This window comes from Piliocolobus tephrosceles, chromosome 17, assembly GCF_002776525.5.
Source record: "Piliocolobus tephrosceles isolate RC106 chromosome 17, ASM277652v3, whole genome shotgun sequence".
Lineage (NCBI taxonomy): Eukaryota > Metazoa > Chordata > Mammalia > Primates > Cercopithecidae > Piliocolobus > Piliocolobus tephrosceles.
Window position 1 is genome coordinate 21,400,771 of NC_045450.1, and position 24,093 is coordinate 21,424,863.

General features: G+C 39.4%; 1 protein-coding gene across 1 annotated transcript in view; it reads right to left on the reverse strand.

Moving 5' to 3' along the window:
• Positions 1 to 24,093, reverse strand: part of USP31 (ubiquitin specific peptidase 31) — a 104,702-nt gene that overhangs the window by 22,573 nt on the left and 58,036 nt on the right. Inside the window, exons 6-11 of the mRNA XM_023189318.3 lie at positions 22,366 to 22,510; positions 6,608 to 6,788; positions 3,721 to 3,832; positions 3,092 to 3,186; positions 1,548 to 1,625; positions 826 to 955 (exon numbers count right to left, since the gene is read on the reverse strand). Coding sequence (XP_023045086.1) covers positions 826 to 955; positions 1,548 to 1,625; positions 3,092 to 3,186; positions 3,721 to 3,832; positions 6,608 to 6,788; positions 22,366 to 22,510 — 741 coding nt within the window. The remainder of the gene's footprint in view (positions 1 to 825; positions 956 to 1,547; positions 1,626 to 3,091; positions 3,187 to 3,720; positions 3,833 to 6,607; positions 6,789 to 22,365; positions 22,511 to 24,093) is intronic.

A 24,093-nucleotide genomic window follows, 5' to 3' on the forward strand; every position in this document is an offset into this window, starting at 1 on the left:
CCTATTTGAAATTAAGTAGAAGAAGAACCCAATCACTAGAATAAAGGAGTTTTAAAGTCCCCTTCAATCCTGAAATTGCATGACTCCCTCTATTTAAGAGTGAAGAGTTACAACTAGTAGTCACAATTATGATCCTAGATATCAATGCAAGGTTAGATAAACTCCAAGTACTCTGGTCAATGTTTATAAGGTGCATAAAAATCACACAGGCCTGGGCCCCACCCATAGAGGCTTATTTACCCATCTCTCTGTCCATCCATTCATTTAAATACTTAGTGGGTCCCTATTACCTGCAAAGCCTTGCTGTCTACTTTCTGGTCTATATCGACACTGTTCAGTATAGGAGCTACTAACCACCATGTGTCTGCTGAGCACTTGAAACATGACTAATGCAATGAAGGAACTGAATTTTTTAATTATTTACTTCACTTAATTTTAATTAATTTAAATTTAAATAGGTCCTGGCACCTATGTTCTTAGTATCAAAAAGTCAAGAATCACTGTTTACGTTACTAAGGAAAAGATCTTAAAACTTCTAAATTGAGCAAGAAAATCATCAAAACTTGATCATTAACCATGAAAAAGAACTAACTATGAAGGTTCATTTCCAGAGTATTTCAATTAATCAAGGTTTTCTAGAAACTTACGACTTTTTGTTAAAGTCCTAAAAGCAACAGCACTAAGATGCTCATTACATGTGCAGACTTACATATATGCAAAATCCTGCGGCGACTTCTGGGGCATGATTTGTTTCTCCACTGTCATCTTGCCATGCCCCACCCCCCACTGCCCTGAGCAACCAAGAAATGCTGCCCAGCCTCTTACCCGCTCCTCTTTGGTGTAGAGTTGGAAACACTGGGATAAAGTACAGGTTTGAGGCTGATGATGACGCTCCCTTTGCAGACGAACACTTTCTGCATCAGGGATATACTCATCTTCAGTATTTACAAACAAGCTGCAATTAGGGGGAGAAGCATCTATCAGAGAACGTATTGCAAAACAGAAGGAAAAATACAATTATGGCTTCGTGAAGTGACTACAAACTTATAACCAAAGGGAAAAAAAAATCAATGTGTAAGAAAACAAAAGTAGTGACCGAATTTTTCTATATTCCAAAACGTTCTCGAAAAGTTCTCTGTATACAAAGTTATTTCCAGAACTAACTTGATTTTTCTGGGTTTGGCCATGAACTGTACTGGTTAAATCACACATTCCTGTCCTTTACATCTAAGAACATGCATCTAACATTGCTTCCTAGAATTAATGGGCCTGTAATAAAAAATCAAAGTAAACTGAACCTATATAGTAATGAGTATACAGTTTCTCTTTCAGCAGTGAACAAATGTTCTAAGGTTCTGGGATTGAGAAGAGAGAATGTACAGGAAAGAAATAATAAACTGCTTAAATAAAGGGTTAACAACACATCTGGATACTTAGCTAAAGAGAAGAGAGATTTAGGTTTTGGCTCACTTAACATATCAAAAGTGTGCTATAAAAATGATAATTAAAACAATGTTTCTATAAATACTAACTTTAAAAATACTCACAAATCTCTTGTCTCCTTGTCCCACTCGACTACTAATTTCACATGAGCGGTGCCACCTGGTCCACAAGATTTTAATGCCCTGTAGAACCGGGGAAGTGAAGAGGGAAGCCACATATTATTTTCTAAACAAATGATTTTACTTAATGTGATTATGTCCTACCTGAAATCATAATGTGATTAATGGAAATCTTCATCATAGTTCCCCATCAGAAAAAAGTTTTTGGCAAGACTACTATAACCACTGATTTAGTAACTACATGACAACTAAACTGAAAAACGCTTAAATTAAAAAGCCCAATACAGTATTAATAATAAAGAGGTGGAAGAAATTTAGTGTCATTTATAAGGCTGCTGATGATCACACTCAGATAGTCATTATGACCTTCCCAACTTCTTGCCCAATTTTTCACCCACCCAAATAGACACTGGATGGTAGTCCCCTGGGAACAAAGTCGCCCCTTGCACCTTTCCACCTCTCCACCAACATGCCACGCCTGCTCTAGACTGCACCCTTCTTCCTTCTTCCTCCAAATCTACCCCCTTCCCAAGTTCACTGGCTCCTTGCCATCTCCTGGGAAACCCAGAATTCAGTTAATATTACCCATCTCATCTTGTTTATGTTGTGCAATATTTTGGATTGTTGTCTAATCTATTAACTCTCATCTGTAAACCCAAACGGTGAGCTTTCAAGTAGGACTATGTTGTATGCTTTTTTAGAATCCTGAAATACAGGCACTACAATATTTGTTGAAAAAATCATTTTATTATAATAATTTTTATTATAAAAAATGTGAGTTTTCATATGTATATTATATATTCATAGACACACAGTGTGTATAGATGTATATTATTTTATTAATACAATAGAGTATTATAAATATAACAGATTTAGCCAGCACAGTGGTAGCAGAGTAGAGTGACTAATTCTGCGGGGCAGGTTGTGGGGGTGAGAGGAGGAAGAGTATAAAAAAGGGCTCAAAGGAAAGGGATTACAGAGGGAAGAAACCACACATGCAAAGCAGGCGTATAAAATAGTATCGCCTGTTCAAACAATCATCAGTACTTTAATGCTGCTGAAAGTTTGGGATAGTGAAGAGAGAAAGAGCAAGGCCTGACAAAAGTGAAGTAAGCGGAATTCAAACTGTGAAGAACTTCTTACATTGTGGAACACGGGGTTTATCTTTTATGCCACAAGTTGCCATATAAGGGTTTTAAGGAAGAATGTAGCCTGATTAGAACGTTACTTTACAAAACTTCATTCCTGGTGAATATGAAAGTGTCATTTATCTGCAGTCCTAGGACATACGTTAATTTGCTTTCCTAATGCTCAAGTCCTCCAGGGCTTTTCTTATTTCAAGAAAGATCATTAAACATATACCCAAGCATGAATCAAAAGTAAAATAAGTACTTAATTTTGAAATGAGCCTAAAGAACCTTCCACTTTCCTGATATAATTATGTGGAAATTATATCAGACATCACTTGAAATCACACATGAATATGTGTGAGATTCTAAAAGGTAAGTAAAAAATTTTTTTTTTTTTACCTTTCTACTGTCGGGTGGCACAAGGGCTGCTCCTCCTGGGGCAGCAAGTATGTTATTCCAACAACACTGACCACACGCAAGCTGAATGGACACACCTGCATCAGATGTTAGATGAGAATTAAGCCAAATTTTTCTTCAAGGGCATCTGTTTCACAGTGGCATTTCCAAAACATATTGGAGTTTCAGTAAACTGTTTATTCTGCAAAATGCTTCTCTATAAGATCTATAAGGTTGTTGAGCCACTCTAATACACTTTAAATATGATTTACCCAAATGCGATTTACATATCAAATAAGTCATGCAAGACAAGTAACACATTGCTTTTACTAAACATCAGCTTAATGGTCTTCCATGGATATCTTAACATAGTAATAATTTTTAAAATATACAGATAGACATTCTACTAAACCCTTCCAAGCTGATCATGTATCAACGTTTTTAGATAAATATTATAAAGGAATACGCGGCAGTTCAAGGAAAACCTTGCAGTGGCTAGCTCTTTCATAAAATGAGGGATAAATTCTCAGTCCTGGAAATCCAAACACAAGGAACTCAAATTTCATTGTAATGCTTGTTTCTTCACTGAGTATACACCCATGCTATGCTGGAATATCAAAATGCTTACAAACCTGAATGCAAACCGTGGGCCTCAAGAAATACTTCATCTTCTCCAAGATTTCCTTCTGCAGAAGGTCCCAAGCTATTGTCTTCTCTAAGTGCAGCACAAAAGGCAGTCCAAATCTAACATACATCAACAATGTAATCACCTTAAAAGTACGGTAATTCCTTTAACACTGTTATCTTTTGTTCTTGATCTCTTAAAATGGAATCACGATATAATTGGCTTTAGGACAGTTCTCGAAATAAAACAAACAGGAAATTTAATGGTAACTCTTCATAAGGAGATGAACAGCTTAGATTTCTAAATTAAATTTAATAGCCAATACACCAAAATGGCTTCTAGGGGTGTATGGTACTAGGACAGCAGGTGGCAATGGGGCAGGATCAGTAAAGATGGGGAGCAGAGGGGATGGGAGTGGACATGAGCCTGGCAAACAGCACACGTCAAACCCATAAGGGGTTGGGTGCCAGAGGACTAGATAGGGCTAGAAGGTCTCACAGACAGGCAGCCACATTCTTGAGTCTCTGACAACAAGGGAGGCACTGGCAAGCAAGTGACAGTGAAAGTCAGTTCCAGAGCTGTCTATGTCCCACAGAGTCCAAGCAGTACTGTGGTTCTTGGCCTCAGCTGCATAGACCGAAGACCAAAATCACCAGAGGAGCTTTAGAAAATAATGATGCCCAAGTCCAGCCCCCAGAGATTCTGATGAAATCAGTTCGGAATGTGATCTGAACACTGAGATGTTTTTAGGGACTCCCTGGGTGGTTCTAATATGCAGCCAATGTTGAGGACCACTAACCTACCCTCAACTGTCATCCATATCCAGTCATTCAAACCCGAATTCCCTGAATGTGTCCTACTCTCACACATGCATGTCTTTTTGTCAGGGAACTCCCTCTGCTTGGAATACCCTCCCCATCCTTCTGAGTCTAGGCTGTCGCCTGCTCACTCGTGTGAAGACCCAGTGGAGGTATTCTTTTCCAGGAGGCACCCTGTTGGCTTGTCTCCTTTGTATACTGTGCTATAAACAATGCCTGCTTATTGTTCTGCCTCCACCAATAGGCTGTGAGTTATTTGATAGCAAGCACTGTGATGTATTTATCTTAGTAGCACAGATAGACAATGTCTACAAAATAGAAGATGAATGAATGAATGAACAAATGATCTAACAGATTAACTCTGACTCAGGCCCAGAGGGAAGTAGAGGTGCTAAGATCATCAAGAAACCAGTTTCTAAGAACTATCAAACTGTTCGCTTGTAGTGGTGCTTAACAGTGAACCAACCAATCTGCCTAAAAACTACTGTGATGTGAAATGAGTTACAAGCACATGTAAATCACCCAACCATATTTTTTTAAAATAATGACTTCACTCTTTGAGAGACTAGCATCATGAAGGGAATTTCACAGGTTCTTTACTTCCTTCCTTCTGTGCCTGACACACACCAACCTACTCCTAGTCTTGTGTGCATGTACTGGGTGTTCCCTCTCCATGGGATCCTTTCTCCTCATGTTCACACAGCTCACTGGGGCTCAGCTTGGCTGCAGTCTCTACAGGGACGCCTTCCCTGACCTCCCTTCCTAATGTAGTCTTGCCAGCCTCCCACCATCACACTCTATCATTCTAGTCTGTTTTAATGCCTTCAGCGTGGTACAGACTGTCTGAAGTTAAAGACATCTGCTTGTTTATAGCCGGTCTGTCCTAGCTAGGATGGAAGCTCAATGAGGACACAGACCCTGCCTGTCTTGTTCCCTGCTGAATCCCCAGTGTTTAGAAACATGCCCAACACACTGTAAACACTAAAATACCTGTCAATGAATAGCATAAATATGCATATCAACACATTTTACATTTATGTTATTTACTATGCAAGGAACTTATTTCAAAGCAAAAATGTCAAAGGCTAACATAAAGGTTACCCTAACAAATGTTAAGAAACACCAAGTCATTTCTCCTTGAAACATATCTGTCTTTTGTTAATACTCAGGTTACATTCCTACTGTGACACAGTTACTTTAAAAGATAGTCTAAAACACCCATACACTCTTACAGAGGGCATTAGACAAATTTGAGAGAGATTTCTGACTCCCAAATTTCTGACTTACAAAGCTGAATGAATGTGTGGTGCCATTTCCCAAGATGGGAAATACTGGAGAGCCAGTTTTAAAAGGAAAGAAAATGAGTTCAATTTGGGACATAAGACTGAGGGACATGTACCATCCAAGTAGACATGTTAAGAATTAAAAAAAAAAAAATGAAAAAGCTGTCAGGAAAGCACCTGGAAATGGGTCTAGAGTCCCAAGAGGAGCCTGAACTGAAAATACACATATGAAATGGACCTTTAAAAACTAGATTCCTGGCCAGATGCAGTGGCTCACGCCCATAATCCTAGCATTTTGGAAGGCCAAGGCAGGTGGATCGTCTGAGGTCAGGAGTTTGAGATCAGCCTGACCAACATGGTGAAACCTTGTTTCTACTAAAAATATAAAAAATCTGCTGGGTGTGGTGGCTGGCGCCTATAATCCCAGCTACTCAGGAGGCTGAGGCAAGAGAATCGCTTGAACCTAGGAGGCAGAGGTTGCAGTGAACCGAGATCACACAACTGCGCTCCAGCCTGGGTGACAGAGCGAAACTCTGTATCAAAAAAAAAAAAAAAAACCCAAAAAAAACACACACACACACAAACAACAACAAAAAGAAATCCAGATTCCTAATTTTACTCTCCCCCAACCAACACCCCAAATCAGGTCAACTTGTACATGTATTCTTTCTAAATATCAGAATAAAAAATTAAGTACTAAAAGTAAGAACTTTTTGCCCATGCTTTTTAAAATGTTTGAAAATACTGAACTGTTACAGTCTAGCTACTTACTGGGAAATAATCTGGTTCTCACCTTTTCCCCTGTTGCCCAGTGCAGGCTCGGTTACACACCAACAGGACAATCTTGTCGCTGCCTGCTCTTGAGGTGGACGAATCCATTTTCCCTTGCTTTGCTGCTGTTTGTGTAGGAGAAGACAGTCTATGATAATCCAAGCCAAATTTCAAGTGGTTTAGGTTGTTGTTTAAATGAATTCCTGAAATAGAATAAAAACAACTCATTTCATCTCTTCAAAATTATTTTTATTCACTCATTATGAAGAAATTTACCCAACAGAGAAAATTTTTTTTAAAATTGTCATTATGTAAATTAAACTGCAATCAAAAAAAGAAACATCCTACTTAGATTACTCATCTAGCCGTGAGAGAATTTCTTTAGCATCCATTATTATTTCTTGAAACTAGTCTTACCTACCTTAAAAACTGAAAACTAAAACTGCACTTCATTGAATGTTAGATAGAGTTTTAGAAGCGCGTGTGTGCTGAGATGATACATCAAAAAAATTTAGTGAGGTCATGCAACCAGTAATCAAACAAATTTTTAAAAAATAAAGATGAGAATATGTGGAATGCTCTTCAATATTCAATAGCAGTTTCTTCTCCCTGATTAAAGAGCCAGACTTATAAGAAATAAAAGGTAAATTACACACGACACCTACTAGACTCAGAGCCATCAGGAGAATCTTCCAACTTGGAATACAATCTACTAGACTGGATCAATCCACATTAAAGTTACCAAAAATATATGTTTGACAGGCACAGTACTGATCCTCCCAAATGCCCCAAAGCAGGGCTCCCTGTCAATCAAAGTACCCAGCAATTCAGCACCCAGCACAACCTCAATAAATGCCTGACTAAATACCTGTTCCTTCCTTTAATCCTTTGGAAGTACAGCCTAGGGAAATGACGCCCCAGCTGGAGAATAAAAGAAACCCCTCCTACCACCACCATAAATAATAACACCACGAGAAAGAGAATAAAATACAAATGGCCTACACAAAAGTATTTATAGCAGAATGCTGGCAATAACCTCAATACTCAGCAATCTAAGACTCACTGAACCTATTACGATACCTCAACATTATAACAATTTAAAATGACAAGTACACAGAAAATACCAATATAAATTCCAGATAGAGTTTAAAAAAACAACACACACAAACTAGAAATGAGAAAAAAGCTGACTCTTGGTCAAGCCATTAGAGGGAAGAAAACTTTTTAAGCTTAAACACCATAAAGAAATCAAAAGGAACAGGAGTAGATCTCACTTCACAACCATTTTAAACTCTGGTATGAGAAAATAAAAATAATAGATATCTGAAGTTGAGATAATAAATAAACTGGTTTCCCAGGTTCTTGGCAGAGGTAAGGGTGGGAAGACCTGTTCTCCTAGAATTGATGAGGACTCCTGAGAAGATGAGGGGATGCCACGTTGTCAACTGCACAGAAATCAAGCTCTGTGTTCAAATTGTGGACCCGTTTACTGCCAGCTGTGTGAGCTGGGAGTGGTTACTTCATCTCCAAGTCTCAGCTTCCTCGCTGGTAATGTGGGGAAAGCAGTAACCTCATTATGTATTGAACAAAACATCTGTTAAGGCCTTAGGATAGAGGCTAACACACACTTAATAAGGCAGTCTCTGGCTAGAACACAATAACCTTCGAATTCACCAAATTCACTTATAAATAGAAGCTCAGTGTTAACCCTAAGCAACTAGGGTGGGAACAGGATTTTGAGAAACTTTCAGGTGAACAAACACTACCTGCATATTAAGAACTATACTGCATTGCTTGGTATAGTAAGATAAAGCAAAATGTGGTCCCAGCTCCAGAGAACTTCACAGTGTGGTGGGAAGGACAGAAAGGAAAACAGATCATTTCCACATTACATGCTAGTGTGAGAGATTAACAGAAGTTACTATAATTGAAGCCCAGAAGAGCAGGAGTTCCCCAGCCAGCCTGCAGGTAAAGGGAGTGAGGAAAGGCTCTCTGGACAAGATAATTTAGGTATTTTTTACTATAATGCAGTAAAATTAGGAAACAATCCAAACAAAAACACATACAGGGAAATGCAACAACTAGAAAAGAAAGAAAAATAAGCACCTGGGTCAAAGAAGAATAAGTGAAATAACAGACTATCTAGAAAATATTGTAAATATCAGTAGACCAGAGAAAGCTGAATTGTAAGCTCGCATTGTAGAAAGCCGGCCAACCCAATATACAGGATCACCAAAATTATCAGAAACTGGAGGCGCTAGAGGCCTCTGGAAGTAAAGGGTGAAGTAAAAGAGGAATTAAAATAAGGACTTTCAACAAGAGCACCAAGATCATTCAAGGAGGACAGTACAATCTCTTCATCAAATGGTGCTGGGACAAGTAAATATTTACTTGCCCTATAATGGAGCTTGGTCCCTACCTCATACAATTTATAAAAATTAACTTAAAATGTATCAACAACCTAAATGTAAGAGCTAAAACTACAAAACTCAGAAGAAAACACAAGGGTAAATCTTTATGACCTTGGATGTGGTGACGGATTCTTAGATATGACAACAAAATTATGAGCAACAAAAGAAAAAATAGACTTCATCAAAATGAAGAACTTTTGAACATCAAAAAACACTATCAAGAAAGAGAAAAAAACCCAGAGAATGGAATAAAATACTTGCAAGTCATATATCCCATAAGGGTCTAGTATTATACAACCTTACAAAGAATTCTTGAACTCAACAGAAAGTGCAATTTAAAATGGGAAAAAGACTTGAATAGACAGTTCTCCAGAATATATAAATGGCCAACAAGCACATGACAAGATGTTCATCATCATTTACTATTAGAGAAATGCAAGCCAAAACCTTAATGAAGTAACACTTCACATCCACCAGGATGGCTAAAATCAAAAAGATGAAAAATAAATGTTGGCAAAGATGTGGAGAAATTAGAACTCTCATCTATTTCTGGTGGAAATGTAAAACAATCCAGCTCCTGTGGAAAACAGTTTGGCAATTCCCAAAAAAGATAACCATAGAATTATGATATGATCCATCAACTCCATATACCCAAAAGAACTGAAAACAGGGATTCAAACAAATATTTGTACACAAATGTTCATAGTAGGACTATTCACAATAGACAAAAGGTAGGACAAAAACAAAAGCCCATCAATGGATTAATGGATAAAGAAAATGTGGTACATGCATATGCATGTATGGAATAATGTTCAGCCATTAAAAAGGAATGAAGTGGATCCATTCCAAGATGGTCGAATAGGAACAGCTCTGCAGCTCCCAGCATGATGGATGCAGAAGATGGGTGATTTCTGCATTTCCAACCGAGGTACCTAGTTCATCTCATTGGGACAGTTGCACAGTGGGTACAACCCACGGAGGGCGAGCTGAAGCAGGGCAGGGCGTTGCCTCACCCAGGAAGCTCAAGGGGTTGGGGGATTTCCTTTTCCTAGCCAAGGGAAGCTGTGACAGACTCTACCTGGAAAAACAGGACACTTCCACCCAAATACTGCACTTTTCCCAAGGTCTCAGCAACCAGCAGACAAGGAGATTCCGGTCCCAAGCCCATGGAGCCTTGCTCCCTGCTAGCGCAGCAGTCTGACAACGAACTGTGCAGCAGCAGCCTGGCTGGGGGAGGGGCATCCACCATTGCTGAGGCTTGAGTAGGTAAACAAAGCGGCCAGGAAGCTCGAACTGGGCACAGCTCCCCGCAGCTCAGTTAGGTCTGCTGCCTCTATAGACTCCACCTCTGTGGGTAGGGCATAGCTGAACATAAGGCAGCAGACAGTTTCTGCAGACTTAAAGGTCCTTGTCTGACAGCTCTGAAGAGAGCAGTGGTTCTCCATCCACAGCATTTGAGCTCTGAGAATGGACAGATAGCCTCCTCAAGTGGGTCCCTGACTCCCATGTAGCCTAACTGGGAGACACCTCCCAGGAGGAGGCAACAGACACCTCATGGCCCGTCTGGGACAAAGGTTCCAGAGGAAGGATCAGGCTGCAATATCTGCTGTTCTGCAGCCTCCGCTGGTGATACCAGGCAAACAGGGTCTGGAGTGGACCTCCAGCAAACTTCAACAAACCTGCAGCTGAGGGACCTGACGGTTAGAAGGAAAACTAACAAACAGAAAGGAATAGCACGAACATCAACAAAAAGGACATCTACACCAAAACCCCATCTGTAGGTCACCAACATCAAACACCAAAGGTAGACAAAACCACAAAGAGGGGGAGAAATCAGAGCAGAAAGACTGAAAATTCTAAAAACCACAGTGCCTCTTCTCCTCCAAAGGATCACAGCTCCTCACCAGCAATGGAACAAAGCTGGATGGAGAATGACTTTGATGAGCTGACAGAAGTAGGCTTCAGAAGGTGGGTAATAACAAACTTCTCTGAGCTAAAGGAGCATGTTCAAACGCATCGCAAGGAAGCTAAAACCCTTGAGAAAAAGGTTAGACAAATGGCTAACTAGAATAAACAGTGTAGAGAAGAGCTTAAATGACCTGGTGGAGCTGAAAACCATGGCATGAAAACTTTGTGATGCATGCACAAACTTCAACAGCCAATTCGATCAAATAGAAGAAAGGGTATCGGTGATTGAAGTAAAGCGAGAAGACAAGGTTAGAGAGAAAAGAGTAAAAAGAAATGAACAAAGCCTCCAAGAAATATGGGGCTATGTGAAAAGACCAAATCTACATTTGATTGGTGTACCTGAAAGCGATGGGAAGAATGAAACCAAGCTGGAAAATACTATTCAGGATATTATCCAGGAGAACTTCCCCAACCTAGCAAGGCAGGCCAACATTCAAATTCAGGAAATACAGAGAACACCACAAAGATATTCCTCGAGAAGAGCAACCCCAAGACACATAATTGTCAGATTCAGCAAGGTTGAAATGAAGGAAAAAATGTTAAGGGCAGCCAGAGAGAAAGGTCAGGTTACCCACAAAGGGAAGTCCATCAGACTAACAGCGGATCTCTCGGCAGAAACCTTACAAGCCAGAATAGAGTGGGGGCCGATATTCAGCATTCTTAAAGAAAAGAATTTTCAGCCCAGAATTTATATCCAGCCAAACTAAGCTTCATAAGTGAAGGAGAAATAAAATCCTTTACAAACAAGCAAATGCTTGTCACCACCAGGCTGCCTTATAAGAGGTCCTGAAGGAAGCACTAAACATGGAAAGAAACAACTGATACCAGCCACTGCAAAAACATGCCAAATTATAAAGACCATTGATGCCAGGAAGAAACTGCATCAATTAACGGGCAGAATAACCAACTAACATCATAACGACAGGATCAAATTCACACATAACAATATTAACCTTAAATGTAAATGGGTTAAATGCCCCATTTAAAAGACACAGACTGGCAAATTGGATAAAGAGTCAAGACCCATCAGTGTGCTGATTCAGGAGACCCATTTCACGTGCAGACACACACATAGGCTCAAAATAAAGGGATGGAGGAAGATCTACCAAGCAAATGGAAAGCAAAAAAAAGCAGGGGCTGCAATCCTAGTCTCTGATAAAACAGACTTTAAACCAACAAAGATCAAAAGAGACAAAGAAGACCATTACATAATGGCATAGGGATCAATTTAACAAGAAGAGCTAACTATCCTAAATATATATGCACCCAATACAGGAGCACCCAGATCCATAAAGCAAGTCCTTAGAGACCTACAAAGACACTTAGACTCCCACACAATAATAATGGGAGACAGTAACACCCCACTGTCAATATTAGACAGATCAACGAGACAGAAGGTTAACAAGGATATCCAGGACTTGAACTCAGCTCTGCATCAAGCAGACGTAAGACATCTACAGAACTCTCCACCCACAATCAACAGAATATATATTCTTTTCAGCACCACACTGCACTTATTCTAAATTGACCACATAATTCGAAGCACTCCTCAGCAAATGTAAAAGAACAGAAATCACAACAAACTGTCTCTCAGACCACAGTGCAATCAAATTAGAACTCAGGATTAAGAAACTCACTCAAAATTGCACAACTACATGGAAACGGAAGAACCTGCTCCTGAATGACTACTGGGTAAATAACGAAATGAAGGCCGAAATAAAGATGTTCTTTGAAACCAATGAGAACAAAAACACAATGTACCAGAATCTCTGGGACACATTTAAAGCAGTGTGTAGAGGGAAATTTATAGCACTAAATGCCCACAAGAGAAAGCAGGAAAGATCTAAAATCGATACCCTAACATCATAATTAAAAGAACTAGAGAAGCAAGAGCAAACAAATTCAAAAGCTAGCAGAAGGCAAGAAATAACTAAAATCAGAGCAGAACTGAAAGAGACAGAGACACAAAAAAACCTTCAAAAAAATAAAAGAATCCAGGAGCTGGTTTTTTGAAAAGATCAACAAAATTGATAGACCGCTAGCAAGACTAATGAAGAAAAGAGAGAAGAATCAAATAGATGCAATAAAAAATGATAAAGGAGATATCACCACTGATGCCACAGAAATACAAACTACCATCAGAGAATACTATAAACGCCTCTACACAAATAAACTAGAAAATCTAGAAGAAATGGATAAATTCCTGGACACATACACCTTCCCAAGACTAAACCAGGAAGAAGTTGAATCTCTGAATAGACCAATAACAGGCTCTGAAATTGAGGCAATAATTAATAGCCTACTAACCAAAAAGAGTCCAGGACCAGATGGATTCACAGTCGAATTCTAGGAGCTGGTACCATTCCTCTGAAACCATCCCAATCAATAGAAAAAGAGGGAATCCTCCCTAAGTCATTTTATGAGGCCAGCATCACCCTGATACCAAAGCCTGGCAGAGACACAACAAATAAAAGAATTTTAGACCAATATCCCTGGCGAACATCAATGTGAAAATCCTCAATAAAATACTGGCAAACCGAATCCGGTAGCACATCAAAAAGCTTATCCACCATGATCAAGTAGGCTTCATCCCTAGGATGCAAGGCTGGTTCAACATACGCAAATCAATAAACGTAATCCATCACAAAAACAGAACCAATGACAAAAACCATATGATTATCTCAATAGATGCAGAAAAGGCCTTTGACAAAATTCAACAGCCCTTCATGCTAAAAACTCTCAATAAACTAGGTATTGAAGGGACATAACTCTAAATAATAAGAGCTATTTATGACAAACCCACAGCAATATCATACTGAATGGGCAAAACATGGAAGCATTCCCTTTGAAAACCAGCACAAGACAAGGATGCCCTCTCTCACCACTCCTATTAAATATAGTGTTGGAAGTTCTGGCCAGGGCAATCAGACAGGAGAAAGAAAGAAAGGGTATTCAATTAGGAAAAGAGGAAATCAAATTGTCTCTGTTTGCAGATGACATGACTGTATATTTAGAAAACTCCATCATCTCAGTCCAAAATCTCATTAAGCTGATAAGCGACTTCAGCAAAGTCTCAGGATACAAAATCAATGTGCAAAAATCACAAGCATTCCTATACACCAATAACAGACAAACAGCCAAATCATGAGTGGACTCCCATTCACAACTGCTTCAAATAGAATAAAATACCTAGGAATTCAACTTACAAGGGATGTGAAGGACTTCTTCAAGGAGAACTACAAACCATTGCTCAATGAAATAAAAGAGGACACAAACAAATGGAACATTCCATGCTCATGGATAGGAAGAATCAGTATCGTGAAAATGGCCATACTGGCCAGGGTAATTTACAGATTCAATGTCATCCCCATCAAGCTACCAATGACTTTCTTCACAGAATTGGAAAAAAAGACTTTAAATTTCAGATGGAACCAAAAAAGAGCCTGCACTGCCAAGACAATCCTAAACAAAAAGAACAAAGCTGGAGGCATCATGCTACCTAACTTCAAACTATACTACAAGGCTACAGTAACCAAAACAGCATGGTACTGGTACCAAAACAGATATATAGACCAATGGAACAGAACAGAGGCCTCAGAAATAACACCAGACATCTACAACCATCTGATCTTTGACAAACCTGACAAAAACAAGAAATGGGGAAAGGATTCCCTAATTTAATAAACGGTACTGGGAAAACTGGCTAGCTATATGTAGAAAGCTGAAACTAGATACCTTCCTTACACCTTATTCAAAAATTAATTCAAGGTGGATTAAAGACTTATATCTTAGACCTACAACCATAAAAACCCGAGAAGAAAACCTAAGCAATACCCTTAGGGACATAGGCATGAGCAAGGACTTCACGACTAAAACACCAAAAGCAAAGGCAACAAAAGCCAAAATTGACAAATGGGATCTAATTAAACTAAAGAGCTTCTGCATGGCAAAAGAAATACCATCAGAGTGAAGAGCAACCTACAGAATGGGAGAAAATTTTTGCACTCTACCCACCTGACAAAGGGCTAATATCCAGAATCTACAAAGAACTCAAACAAATTTATAAGAAAAAAACAAACAACCCCATCAAAAAGTGGGCAAAGGATATGAACAGACATTTCTCAAAAGAAGACATTTATGCAACCAACAGACACATGAAAAAATGCTCATCATCATTGGTCATCAGAGAAATGCAAATCAAAACCACAATGAGATACCATCTCACACCAATTAGAATGGCAATCATTAAAAAGTCAGGATATAACAGATGCTGGAGAGGCTGTGCAGAAACAGGAACACTTTTACACTGTTGGTGGGAGTGTACATTAGTTTAACCATTGTGGAAGACAGTGTAGCAATTCCTTAAGGATCTAGAACAAGAATTACCATTTGACCCGGCAATCCCACTGCTGAGTATATACCCAAAGGATTATAAATCATGCTGCTATAAAGACACATGCACATGTATGTTTATTGCGGCACTATTCACAATAGCAAAGACTTGGAACCAACCTAAATGTCCATCAATGATAGACTGGATTAAGAAAATGTGGCACATATACACCATGGAATACTATGCAGCCATAAAAAAGGATGAGTTCATAACCTTTGCAGAGACAGGGATGAAGCTGGAAACCATCATTCTCAGCAAACTATCATAAAGGCAGAAAACCACACACCGCATGTTCTCATTCATAGGTGGGAATCAAACAATAAGAACACTTGGACACAGGGCGGGGAACATCACACACCGGGGCCTATCAGGGGATAGGGGGATGGGGGAGGGATAGCATTAGGAGAAATACCTAATCTAAATGACAAGTTGATGGGTGCAGCAAACCAACATGGCATATGTATACCTATGTATCAAACCTGCACATTGCATGCACATTTATCCTAGAACTTAGAGTATAATAATAAATAAATAAAAGGAATGAAGTACTGTCTCATGCTACAACATGGATGAACATTGAAACATTATGCTAAGTGAAAGAAGCCAGACATAAAAGGTCCCATATTGTATTTTATTTATATGATTTTATTTATATTAAATAGCTAGAATAGGTCAATCCAGAGACAAGAATGCAGATTAGTGGCTGTCAGGGCCTGGGGGGAGGGGAGAATGAGAAGCAATTGCTTAATGGTCATGGCGTTTTCTTCTGGTGTGATGGAACCGTTTTGGAACTACATAGAGGTAGTATTTGCCTGACACTGTTAATGTACTAATACCATGGAAGTGACCACTTAAAAGTGGTTATTATGTTAAGTAAATTTCACTGAAATTTTTTGAAAACGAGAAAATGACTACCAACGTGATACGCCAAAATACCCCTCCCACTCCAGCAAAGACAGGGATGTGTGGACGTGGGGGGGGGGGGGGGCAATCCAGGAGAAGGTGAGGGCACTGTATTAAAACAAAGGGGTAAGTGAACATCTCAGCTCTTTCCCATCACTCAGCACCTAGGGTGCTGACAACCAGGCCCCACCTTCCAACAAGGAGTGTAGAAAGGTCTCCTTCAGGAATTTAACCTGCCCCAGAAGAATATATGAGGCCAGGAGTTCAAGACCAGCCTAGGCAACATAGCTAGACCCTGTCTCCACAAAAAAATTAGCCAGGCAGATGGCACACACCTGTAGTCCCAGCTACTCGGGAAATTGAGGCAGGAGAATCACCTGAGCCCAGGAGATGGAGACTGAAGTAAGTTATGATTGTGCCATTGCACTCCAGCCTGGGTGACAGAGTGAGGCCGTCTCTAAAAATCAAAAACAAAATACATAATGGGAGTGGGAAGGGGGTCACTACTCACAACAGCAATAAAACACCTAGGAATAACTTTGAAATAGGTGCAGAAAATCACAACTTTCCCAGGAATAAAAAAGGCGAGTAAATGCAGATATCACGTTCCTGAGTAAGGAAGTGCAATCCTGTAAAAATGCCACCCTCTCCCAGTTAATTCTATACATTTACCCCAACCCTAAAATTATGATTATTGGAACCTGACAAAACTATTATCAGATGTACCTTAAAAGTATAAGTAAACAAGGGGAGCCATAAAACATCAAAAACTGAATAATGAAGAAGAGGACGGCACTGACAGTAATGTTTTTCTGCCCTCCCCTAAACCAGTGGTTAACAGTCCTGGTAGCACATTAAAATCACCCAGGAAGGCTGGGCACAGCGGCTCACGCCTGTAATCCCAGCACTTTAGGAGGCCAAGGTGTGCCGATCACCCGAGGTCAGGAGTTCAAGACAAGCCTGGCAAACATGGTGAAACCACATCTCTACTAAAAACACAAACAATTAGCCAGACGTGGTGGCAGGCGCCTGTAATCCCAGCTACTCGGGAGGATGAGGCAGGGGAATCGCTTGAACCCGAGAGGTGAAGGTTGCAGTGAGCTGAGATCGCGCCACTACACTCCAGCCTGCGCAACAAAGCGAGACTCCATTTAAAAAAAAAAAAGAAGTTTCAGAAAAGACAGGATATTTACCTATTGTCAAAGTATCTCACCACAAGATGCTTATTAATTACAAGGGGAAAACAGTAGCTTAGTACTAGGGGAAACCTGGCAGACATCGCCTTCAACCTGGCAGGTATCGCCTTAGTTATCAAAGTTACTGACAGCAGTAGGACACATAGGTGTCACGTACCTCCTGCTACGATGCCATGAGAAGGACAAAACATTTCATGGTATTTCTGCCAGAAATACATAACCGGAATCTACCAATGATGAAATGTCAGTCAAACCCGAAATAAGGATGTTCTACAAAACAAAGGGCCCATACTCTTCAAAAATGCCAAAGTCATGAAAGGCTAAAGAACTGTTCCTGACACATGAAATCAAAGAGAAATGACAACCAAGCAAACCATGATATTTGATCCTGCATAAGAATTTTTTTTTAATTTTGCTATGAAGTACAATAGTGAGACAAATGGCAAAATTTCAATAAAGTCTATAGGTAAAATGATAGTATTTCAAATCTGGAATACTGGAGAGAAGTCCAAGATAATATAATCAATATGCATGGTATATTTCTGATGCTCACTCCATCTGGAAGTGGATCATGCAGTAACAACTTGACAACTCGTAAAAAATTATCAGGCTAAAAAAATTGTTGTATTGTACCAGCCTTAATTTCCTGATTTTCATAACTGTAATTAGATTATGTAAGATAATATCCTTGTTTTTAGGAAATACATGATGTATTTAGGCACAAAGAGTTAATATATCTGCAATTCACTCTCAAATGGTTCAGAAAAAGATTATAAACACATACATATTACAGAGAGAGAACAAATGTGATAAAACAGTAAAATGTTAACACATTGGGGCATCTGGGTGAAGGATATATGGAAATTCTTGGTACTATTTTTGCAACTTTTCTCTAAGTCTGAAATTATTTCAAAATGAAAAGTTAACAATAGGCATGCATTTTTTTCAAGAAGCACTGTTTTTCTTCTTTGCTTCTTTAATAGGAAGAACTGTGCTTGAATTCTGTCATTCACTGATCTCTTTGCCCCAAACCATCATTCACTTATCCAATCAACATTCATTAAGTCCCTACCATATGACAGGTATTAAGGAGGCTAATGAAAGGCAGATGAAAAATAACCCATAGCCTTCTCAGTCTAGTAGGGGACACGCACATACAAATAAATATTAGGAACTATGTGATGTCATAATATTCGTATGCACAGAAGGTCTGTGTCAGCTGATGAAGCCAAGTCTGTTACTAGAGGTCACAGAAGATTCCGGGGCTCCAGATAAGACCGAAAGGAATTCCTCAGGCCAAAAGGGATGAGGAGTACATTTCAGAAAGAGCAACCAGTATGTACCCCAAAAGTCCCACAGGTGTGAAAACACATGCATTATTGCTCTAAATCCTCCTAACACCTATGGAACAGGTACGACTCCTCCCCAGACTGTACCTGTGCCCTTAATCATGAGGATTTGATAGCAGACACATGATGGACTGGCAGAGGGACCGAGATAAGGGCAGACAGGAGACTCTGCTCTAAGAAAGAATGATGGCCTAAAATAAGAACAACAGGGCAAGTGGAGAAGGAATGAGTATAAAATATTTAGGAGGCAAAATGAACAATAAGGGTTCACGTGTGAACAGGGTGAGGTGGAAAGAGAAGTTTGATTCTCAAGCATCTGTCTTGGGAGGCTAGATGGATCACGGTGTCATTCACTACAATAAGGGATGTGAGAAAGGAGCCAGTCTGAAAAGAAAAAACAGAACACTGTTTTAAAATTTGAGGAGTCTGTGGACAATCGAGGTGAAAATAGTAAGCATCTGGATGTGAAGTGAGATTTCACATCACATCTGGATATGAAAGTAATAAGTAATCAGGCATAAAGATAGATGGTATACAAGAATGGCAGTTCAAACCATGAGTGCTGAACAGACAGGCCAAAGAGAGGGTCAAGACCAAACCAAAGGATGAGAGCAGGACCCTTGCGAATTCCAAACTTTAAGGGTGGCCAGAAGAAAGGCCCCAGCAAAAACACCAAGGAGGGAGGGTCAGGTGGGTCCTTGAACACAGGTGGTGTTGTGTTCAAGGTCAAGCCCAGGCTCAGCGTAGCAGCTGCACTCCTCCCTGATCCACACGCCTCCATTCTGTTCAAGTGCCCAAACTCATCTCCACCCACTCTGTTGACCTTGCCTCCTCCTTTGCTGGGATTAAGTCTTCCTGATCCAAATCACTTTGCCTTCCCTATGCTCCACCTTGAATGTCTCCATCTTCACCCACAGTCCCCCTTCTTCCTGTCTCAGAAGAAAATGCCCCTTCACCTTTTAAAGGTTGAGCACAATCTACGACCTGCGTTTTACACTAAGGTCAAAAGGGGAAAACACACCCTGACTCCCTCTCTGGCTTTCTGCTTATTCCTTAGCCCATCTCACTCTGGCCTCTGCCCCTCCCTCCTACTGAAACTGCAAGCCCTTTCTTCCACACTTCTTTGCCTTGGATAGCCCACCCATCCTTTACATTCAAATCTGTCCCCTCCCCTGTGGCACCAACCTGATCCAGCCCAAGCAGTCTTAGTGGCTACCTCTAACATTTTCCAATACTTCCATTTATACTTTACTTGGAACATGGATAATATTCCTACATAAACTGACCAAGGCTAAACTATTACTAAGAGGTCACTAAATGGTGAAATTTTTGAAGGCCAGAGTTTGGTCTTAGTCTTCTTTGTGGTCATCAGTACCTCCCACATTATCTTCACTAAATAACTTCAATAAATCTCTGTTTGGATAGTACCAAAAACCTAAAATACACTTATTTGATATTTACCACTCATGCCAATTACAGCAGAAGTTATCTACAGGTGCACAAAAATATTTGTAATTGACTGATTCATTTATTGCTGGAGCAAAGATGGTCACCTCAACGTTGGCTTACCAGTAATGAACACCGGAAGCAATAACAAGAAATACAAAAGTAGCTTTCATTTACTGAAGACTTAGTATAGTCAGTCCCTGTGGAATGTCTGATGTGCCTGATCTCATACAGTCTTGACATCACTACTATAGTGATTATTCCTCTGCACTTCATGTAAAGAAACTAAAATTTTAAAAAACTGGGTAAGCTAGGAAGCAGCACTCTCCCCAGGTCTGACAAAAAGCCCAGGTGCTAGTCTCCCTTATGCTAACACAACTACTAAGGTGACCATGGTTCTGGTTTGGACCCTGACAGAAAAATCCAATGAGGCTTCTATCATTTCAATTACTCTATTCACGGAAGTTTACCCATCTGCTCGAAAAGTCTGTTAACTGGAACAACTTGACAGCCACCATGAAAGAATAATGTTGGGCCCTTACCTTACACAACACAAAAAATTAACTCAAAATAGTTCAAAAAACTATAATATAAGAGCTAAAACTATAAAACTCTTAAAAGAAATTATGGGGTAAATCTTTATGACTTTGGATTTGATAAGTGTTAGATATGACAACAAAAGCACAAGCAACAACAAAAAAAGATAAACTGGACTTCAACAAAACTAAGAACTTTTGTGTTTCAAAGGACATCAGGTAGTTAAAAGATCACCCACAGAATGGGATAAAATATTTGCAAATCATATATCTGATAAGGGTCTAGTATTCAGCACATGTGAAAATTCCTAAAACTCAACAACAAAAAGCAAACAATGCAATTTTAAAATGGGCAAAATATTTGAATAGACATTTTCCCAAATATGATATGCAAACGGCCAAAAAGCACAAGAAAAGATGCTCAACATCATGTCAGTCACAAACACAAATCAAAACCGTAATGAGATACCACTTCATACCCACTACGATGGCTAAAACTAAAGAGTCAGACAATAATCAAGTATTGGCGAGGATGTAGAGAAACTGGACCCTCAAACACTGCTGATAAAAATGTAACACGGTGCAGCACTTTGGAAAACAGTCTATAAGTTCCCCCAAATGATTAAACATACAGTTACCACACGACACAGCAGTTCTATTCCCAGGTATGAAGAGAAACGAAAACATAAGTCCCCACAAAAACTTGTGTGGAATGGTTCACAGGAACATTATTCATACTAGCCAGAAGGCGGAAACAACCCAATGTTCATGAACAATGAATAAACAAAATGTGTTCTATTCAAACAATAAAATATTACTTGGCCATAAAAAGGAATTAAGTGTGATATATGCTACAACATGAATGAATCTTGAAAACATCACATTAAGTAAAGCCAGTCACGAAATACCATATTATTTTATGATTCCATTTATATAGAAGTCTAGACTCGGGAAATCTGTAGAAACAGAAAGCAGAATAGTGGGCCGGGTGTGGTGGCTCATGCCTGTAATCCCAGCACTTTGGGAGGCTGAGGCAGGCGGATCACTTGAGGTCATGAGTTCAAGACCAGCCTGGCCAACATGGTGAAACCCCATCTCTACTAAAAATATAAAAATTAGCCAGGCTTTGTGGCATGCGCCTGTGCTCCCAGCTACTCAGGAGGCTAAGGCTGCAGTGAGCCGAGATCACACCACTGCACTCCAGCCTGAGCGACAGAGCAAGACTCTGTCTCAAAAACGAAAAACAAAAAACATACAACTATGGCACAGTATATCTTCCTGAATGCTATAAGATGCCAAAAAGGCTACTTAAAGGAGGTCACAGTCAGTCCTGAATCTCAATATGAGGTTTTCCCAACTAAACTATGGACATATCTTTGTCTAAAACAGTAAGAGTTGCCTTCTTCTAGGAAAATATTACTATAAGAGTTTTACCATTATACCATCAAAAAAATATATATGTGTATTTTACCACAATTTTTTAAAAATGTGTATCATTATATAATAGACATCTAAAAAGGTAGACTATAGTTAAACCTGCAAACCCAGGTGGCATTATGGAAACAGGAGCTCACTTACCTCTTTGACTGAGAATTCCTTCAGGCCTAAATATTTCGGGAGTCTCAAAGGCAAAAATGCAGTCGCTTTCATGGACTGTTTCCAGGTCGTCTGTATCACAAAAGGAACGATGGAACCCATCATAGTACATTTCTGTTAACACAATCTAAAAATAGGAAAAATGTAAACAGTTGGGTAACTGGAAATTCAATACTAATTGATCTCCCAATTCTATGAACTTCTCCAGACCATCAGGACTGGTAGTGGTCTGAGAGAGCTCTGAAACATCTCACAGAGCCCACTTTATTTGCCTTTAATGAGAGAATCTTGGAAGCACAATATCCTCTGAAACTATATTAACAATATACAGTCACCCCTCCATATCTGTGGGTGCTACATATGTAGATTCAACCAACTGCAGATCAAAAATATTCAGAAGAAAAAAAGGATGACTGAATGTATACTGAACAGTCTTTTACTTGTCATTATTCCCTAAACAATGTAACATAACAACTATTTACGTAACATTTACACTGCATTAAATATTATAAGATATCTGGAGATGATTTAAAGTATACTGGAGGTACAACTATTATGTATCCATAAAATAAAAAGTAAAAATAAAGTATACAGGATGATATGCTTAGATTCTATGCAAATACTGTGCCATGTTATAAAAGGGATTAAAGCACCGTGGATTTTGGTATCCTAGTGCAAGGGTTCCTGCAACCAATCCCATGGACACTGAGGGACACCTGTACTCTGATGTCAGAACTCTACGACTCTAACTCCAGAGTTCCTCTAAGTTTTGGTATAGAAGAGAACGAGGAGATCCTAACGTCTAACCCCCATTTTCACTGAAAGGAGAGAAGCCAAGAGACTTGCCTCAAGTTCTACAACGATTCAGCCTCATGTCAAGGATGGAGTCCACATCTGACTCTGAGGCTTTCTCCCATATCATTTTATTTTCTATTTTTCAAGCGTAAACCATAGATATTTGTATTGAAAAAAAAACTCAAATGTCAAAAATACTAACTAGTTAAATGTAGTATAGCCTTACTAGAATTATAAAGCTACTAAAAAGAATGAACTATATATATTTGCACTAACATGCAAAGATCTAAGTAAATACAAAGCAAGGTAAAAACAGTAAGTGTAAACGATTCTACTTATATAAAATCATTAATGTATACATGCACAGAAAAAATCTAAATGAATACTATATAACATAGTATTAAAGTTAGTCACCCTTAACATTAAGATACCTAGTATGAGATACTTCCTCTTTCTGTTATATTTCTGAAATGGTTGAGTATTTTGCAATAAAACAGAAAAACAGGACAGGCATGGTAGCTCAAGCCTGTAATCCCAGCACTTTGGGAGGCCAAGACAGAAGGACTGCTTGAGGCCAGGAGTTCAAAAACAGCCTGGGCAACATGCCAAAACCTCGTCTCTATGAAAAATACAAAAATCAGCTGGGCGTGGTGGCATGCGCCTGTAGTCCCCACTATTTGGGAGGCTGAGGTGGGAGGATTGCTTGAGCCCACAAGGTTGAGGGTACAGTGAGCCATGATTGCACCAATGCACTCCAGCCTGGGCAACCGAGTGAGACCCTGTCTCAATCAATCAATACATACATACGTACATATATACACACATACAAACAAACAAACAAACAAAAGAAACAAAAGATGGAGAGGAGAACACTGGAGACATTTAAAGACTTTATTACATGCTCAGCTGCGCTGT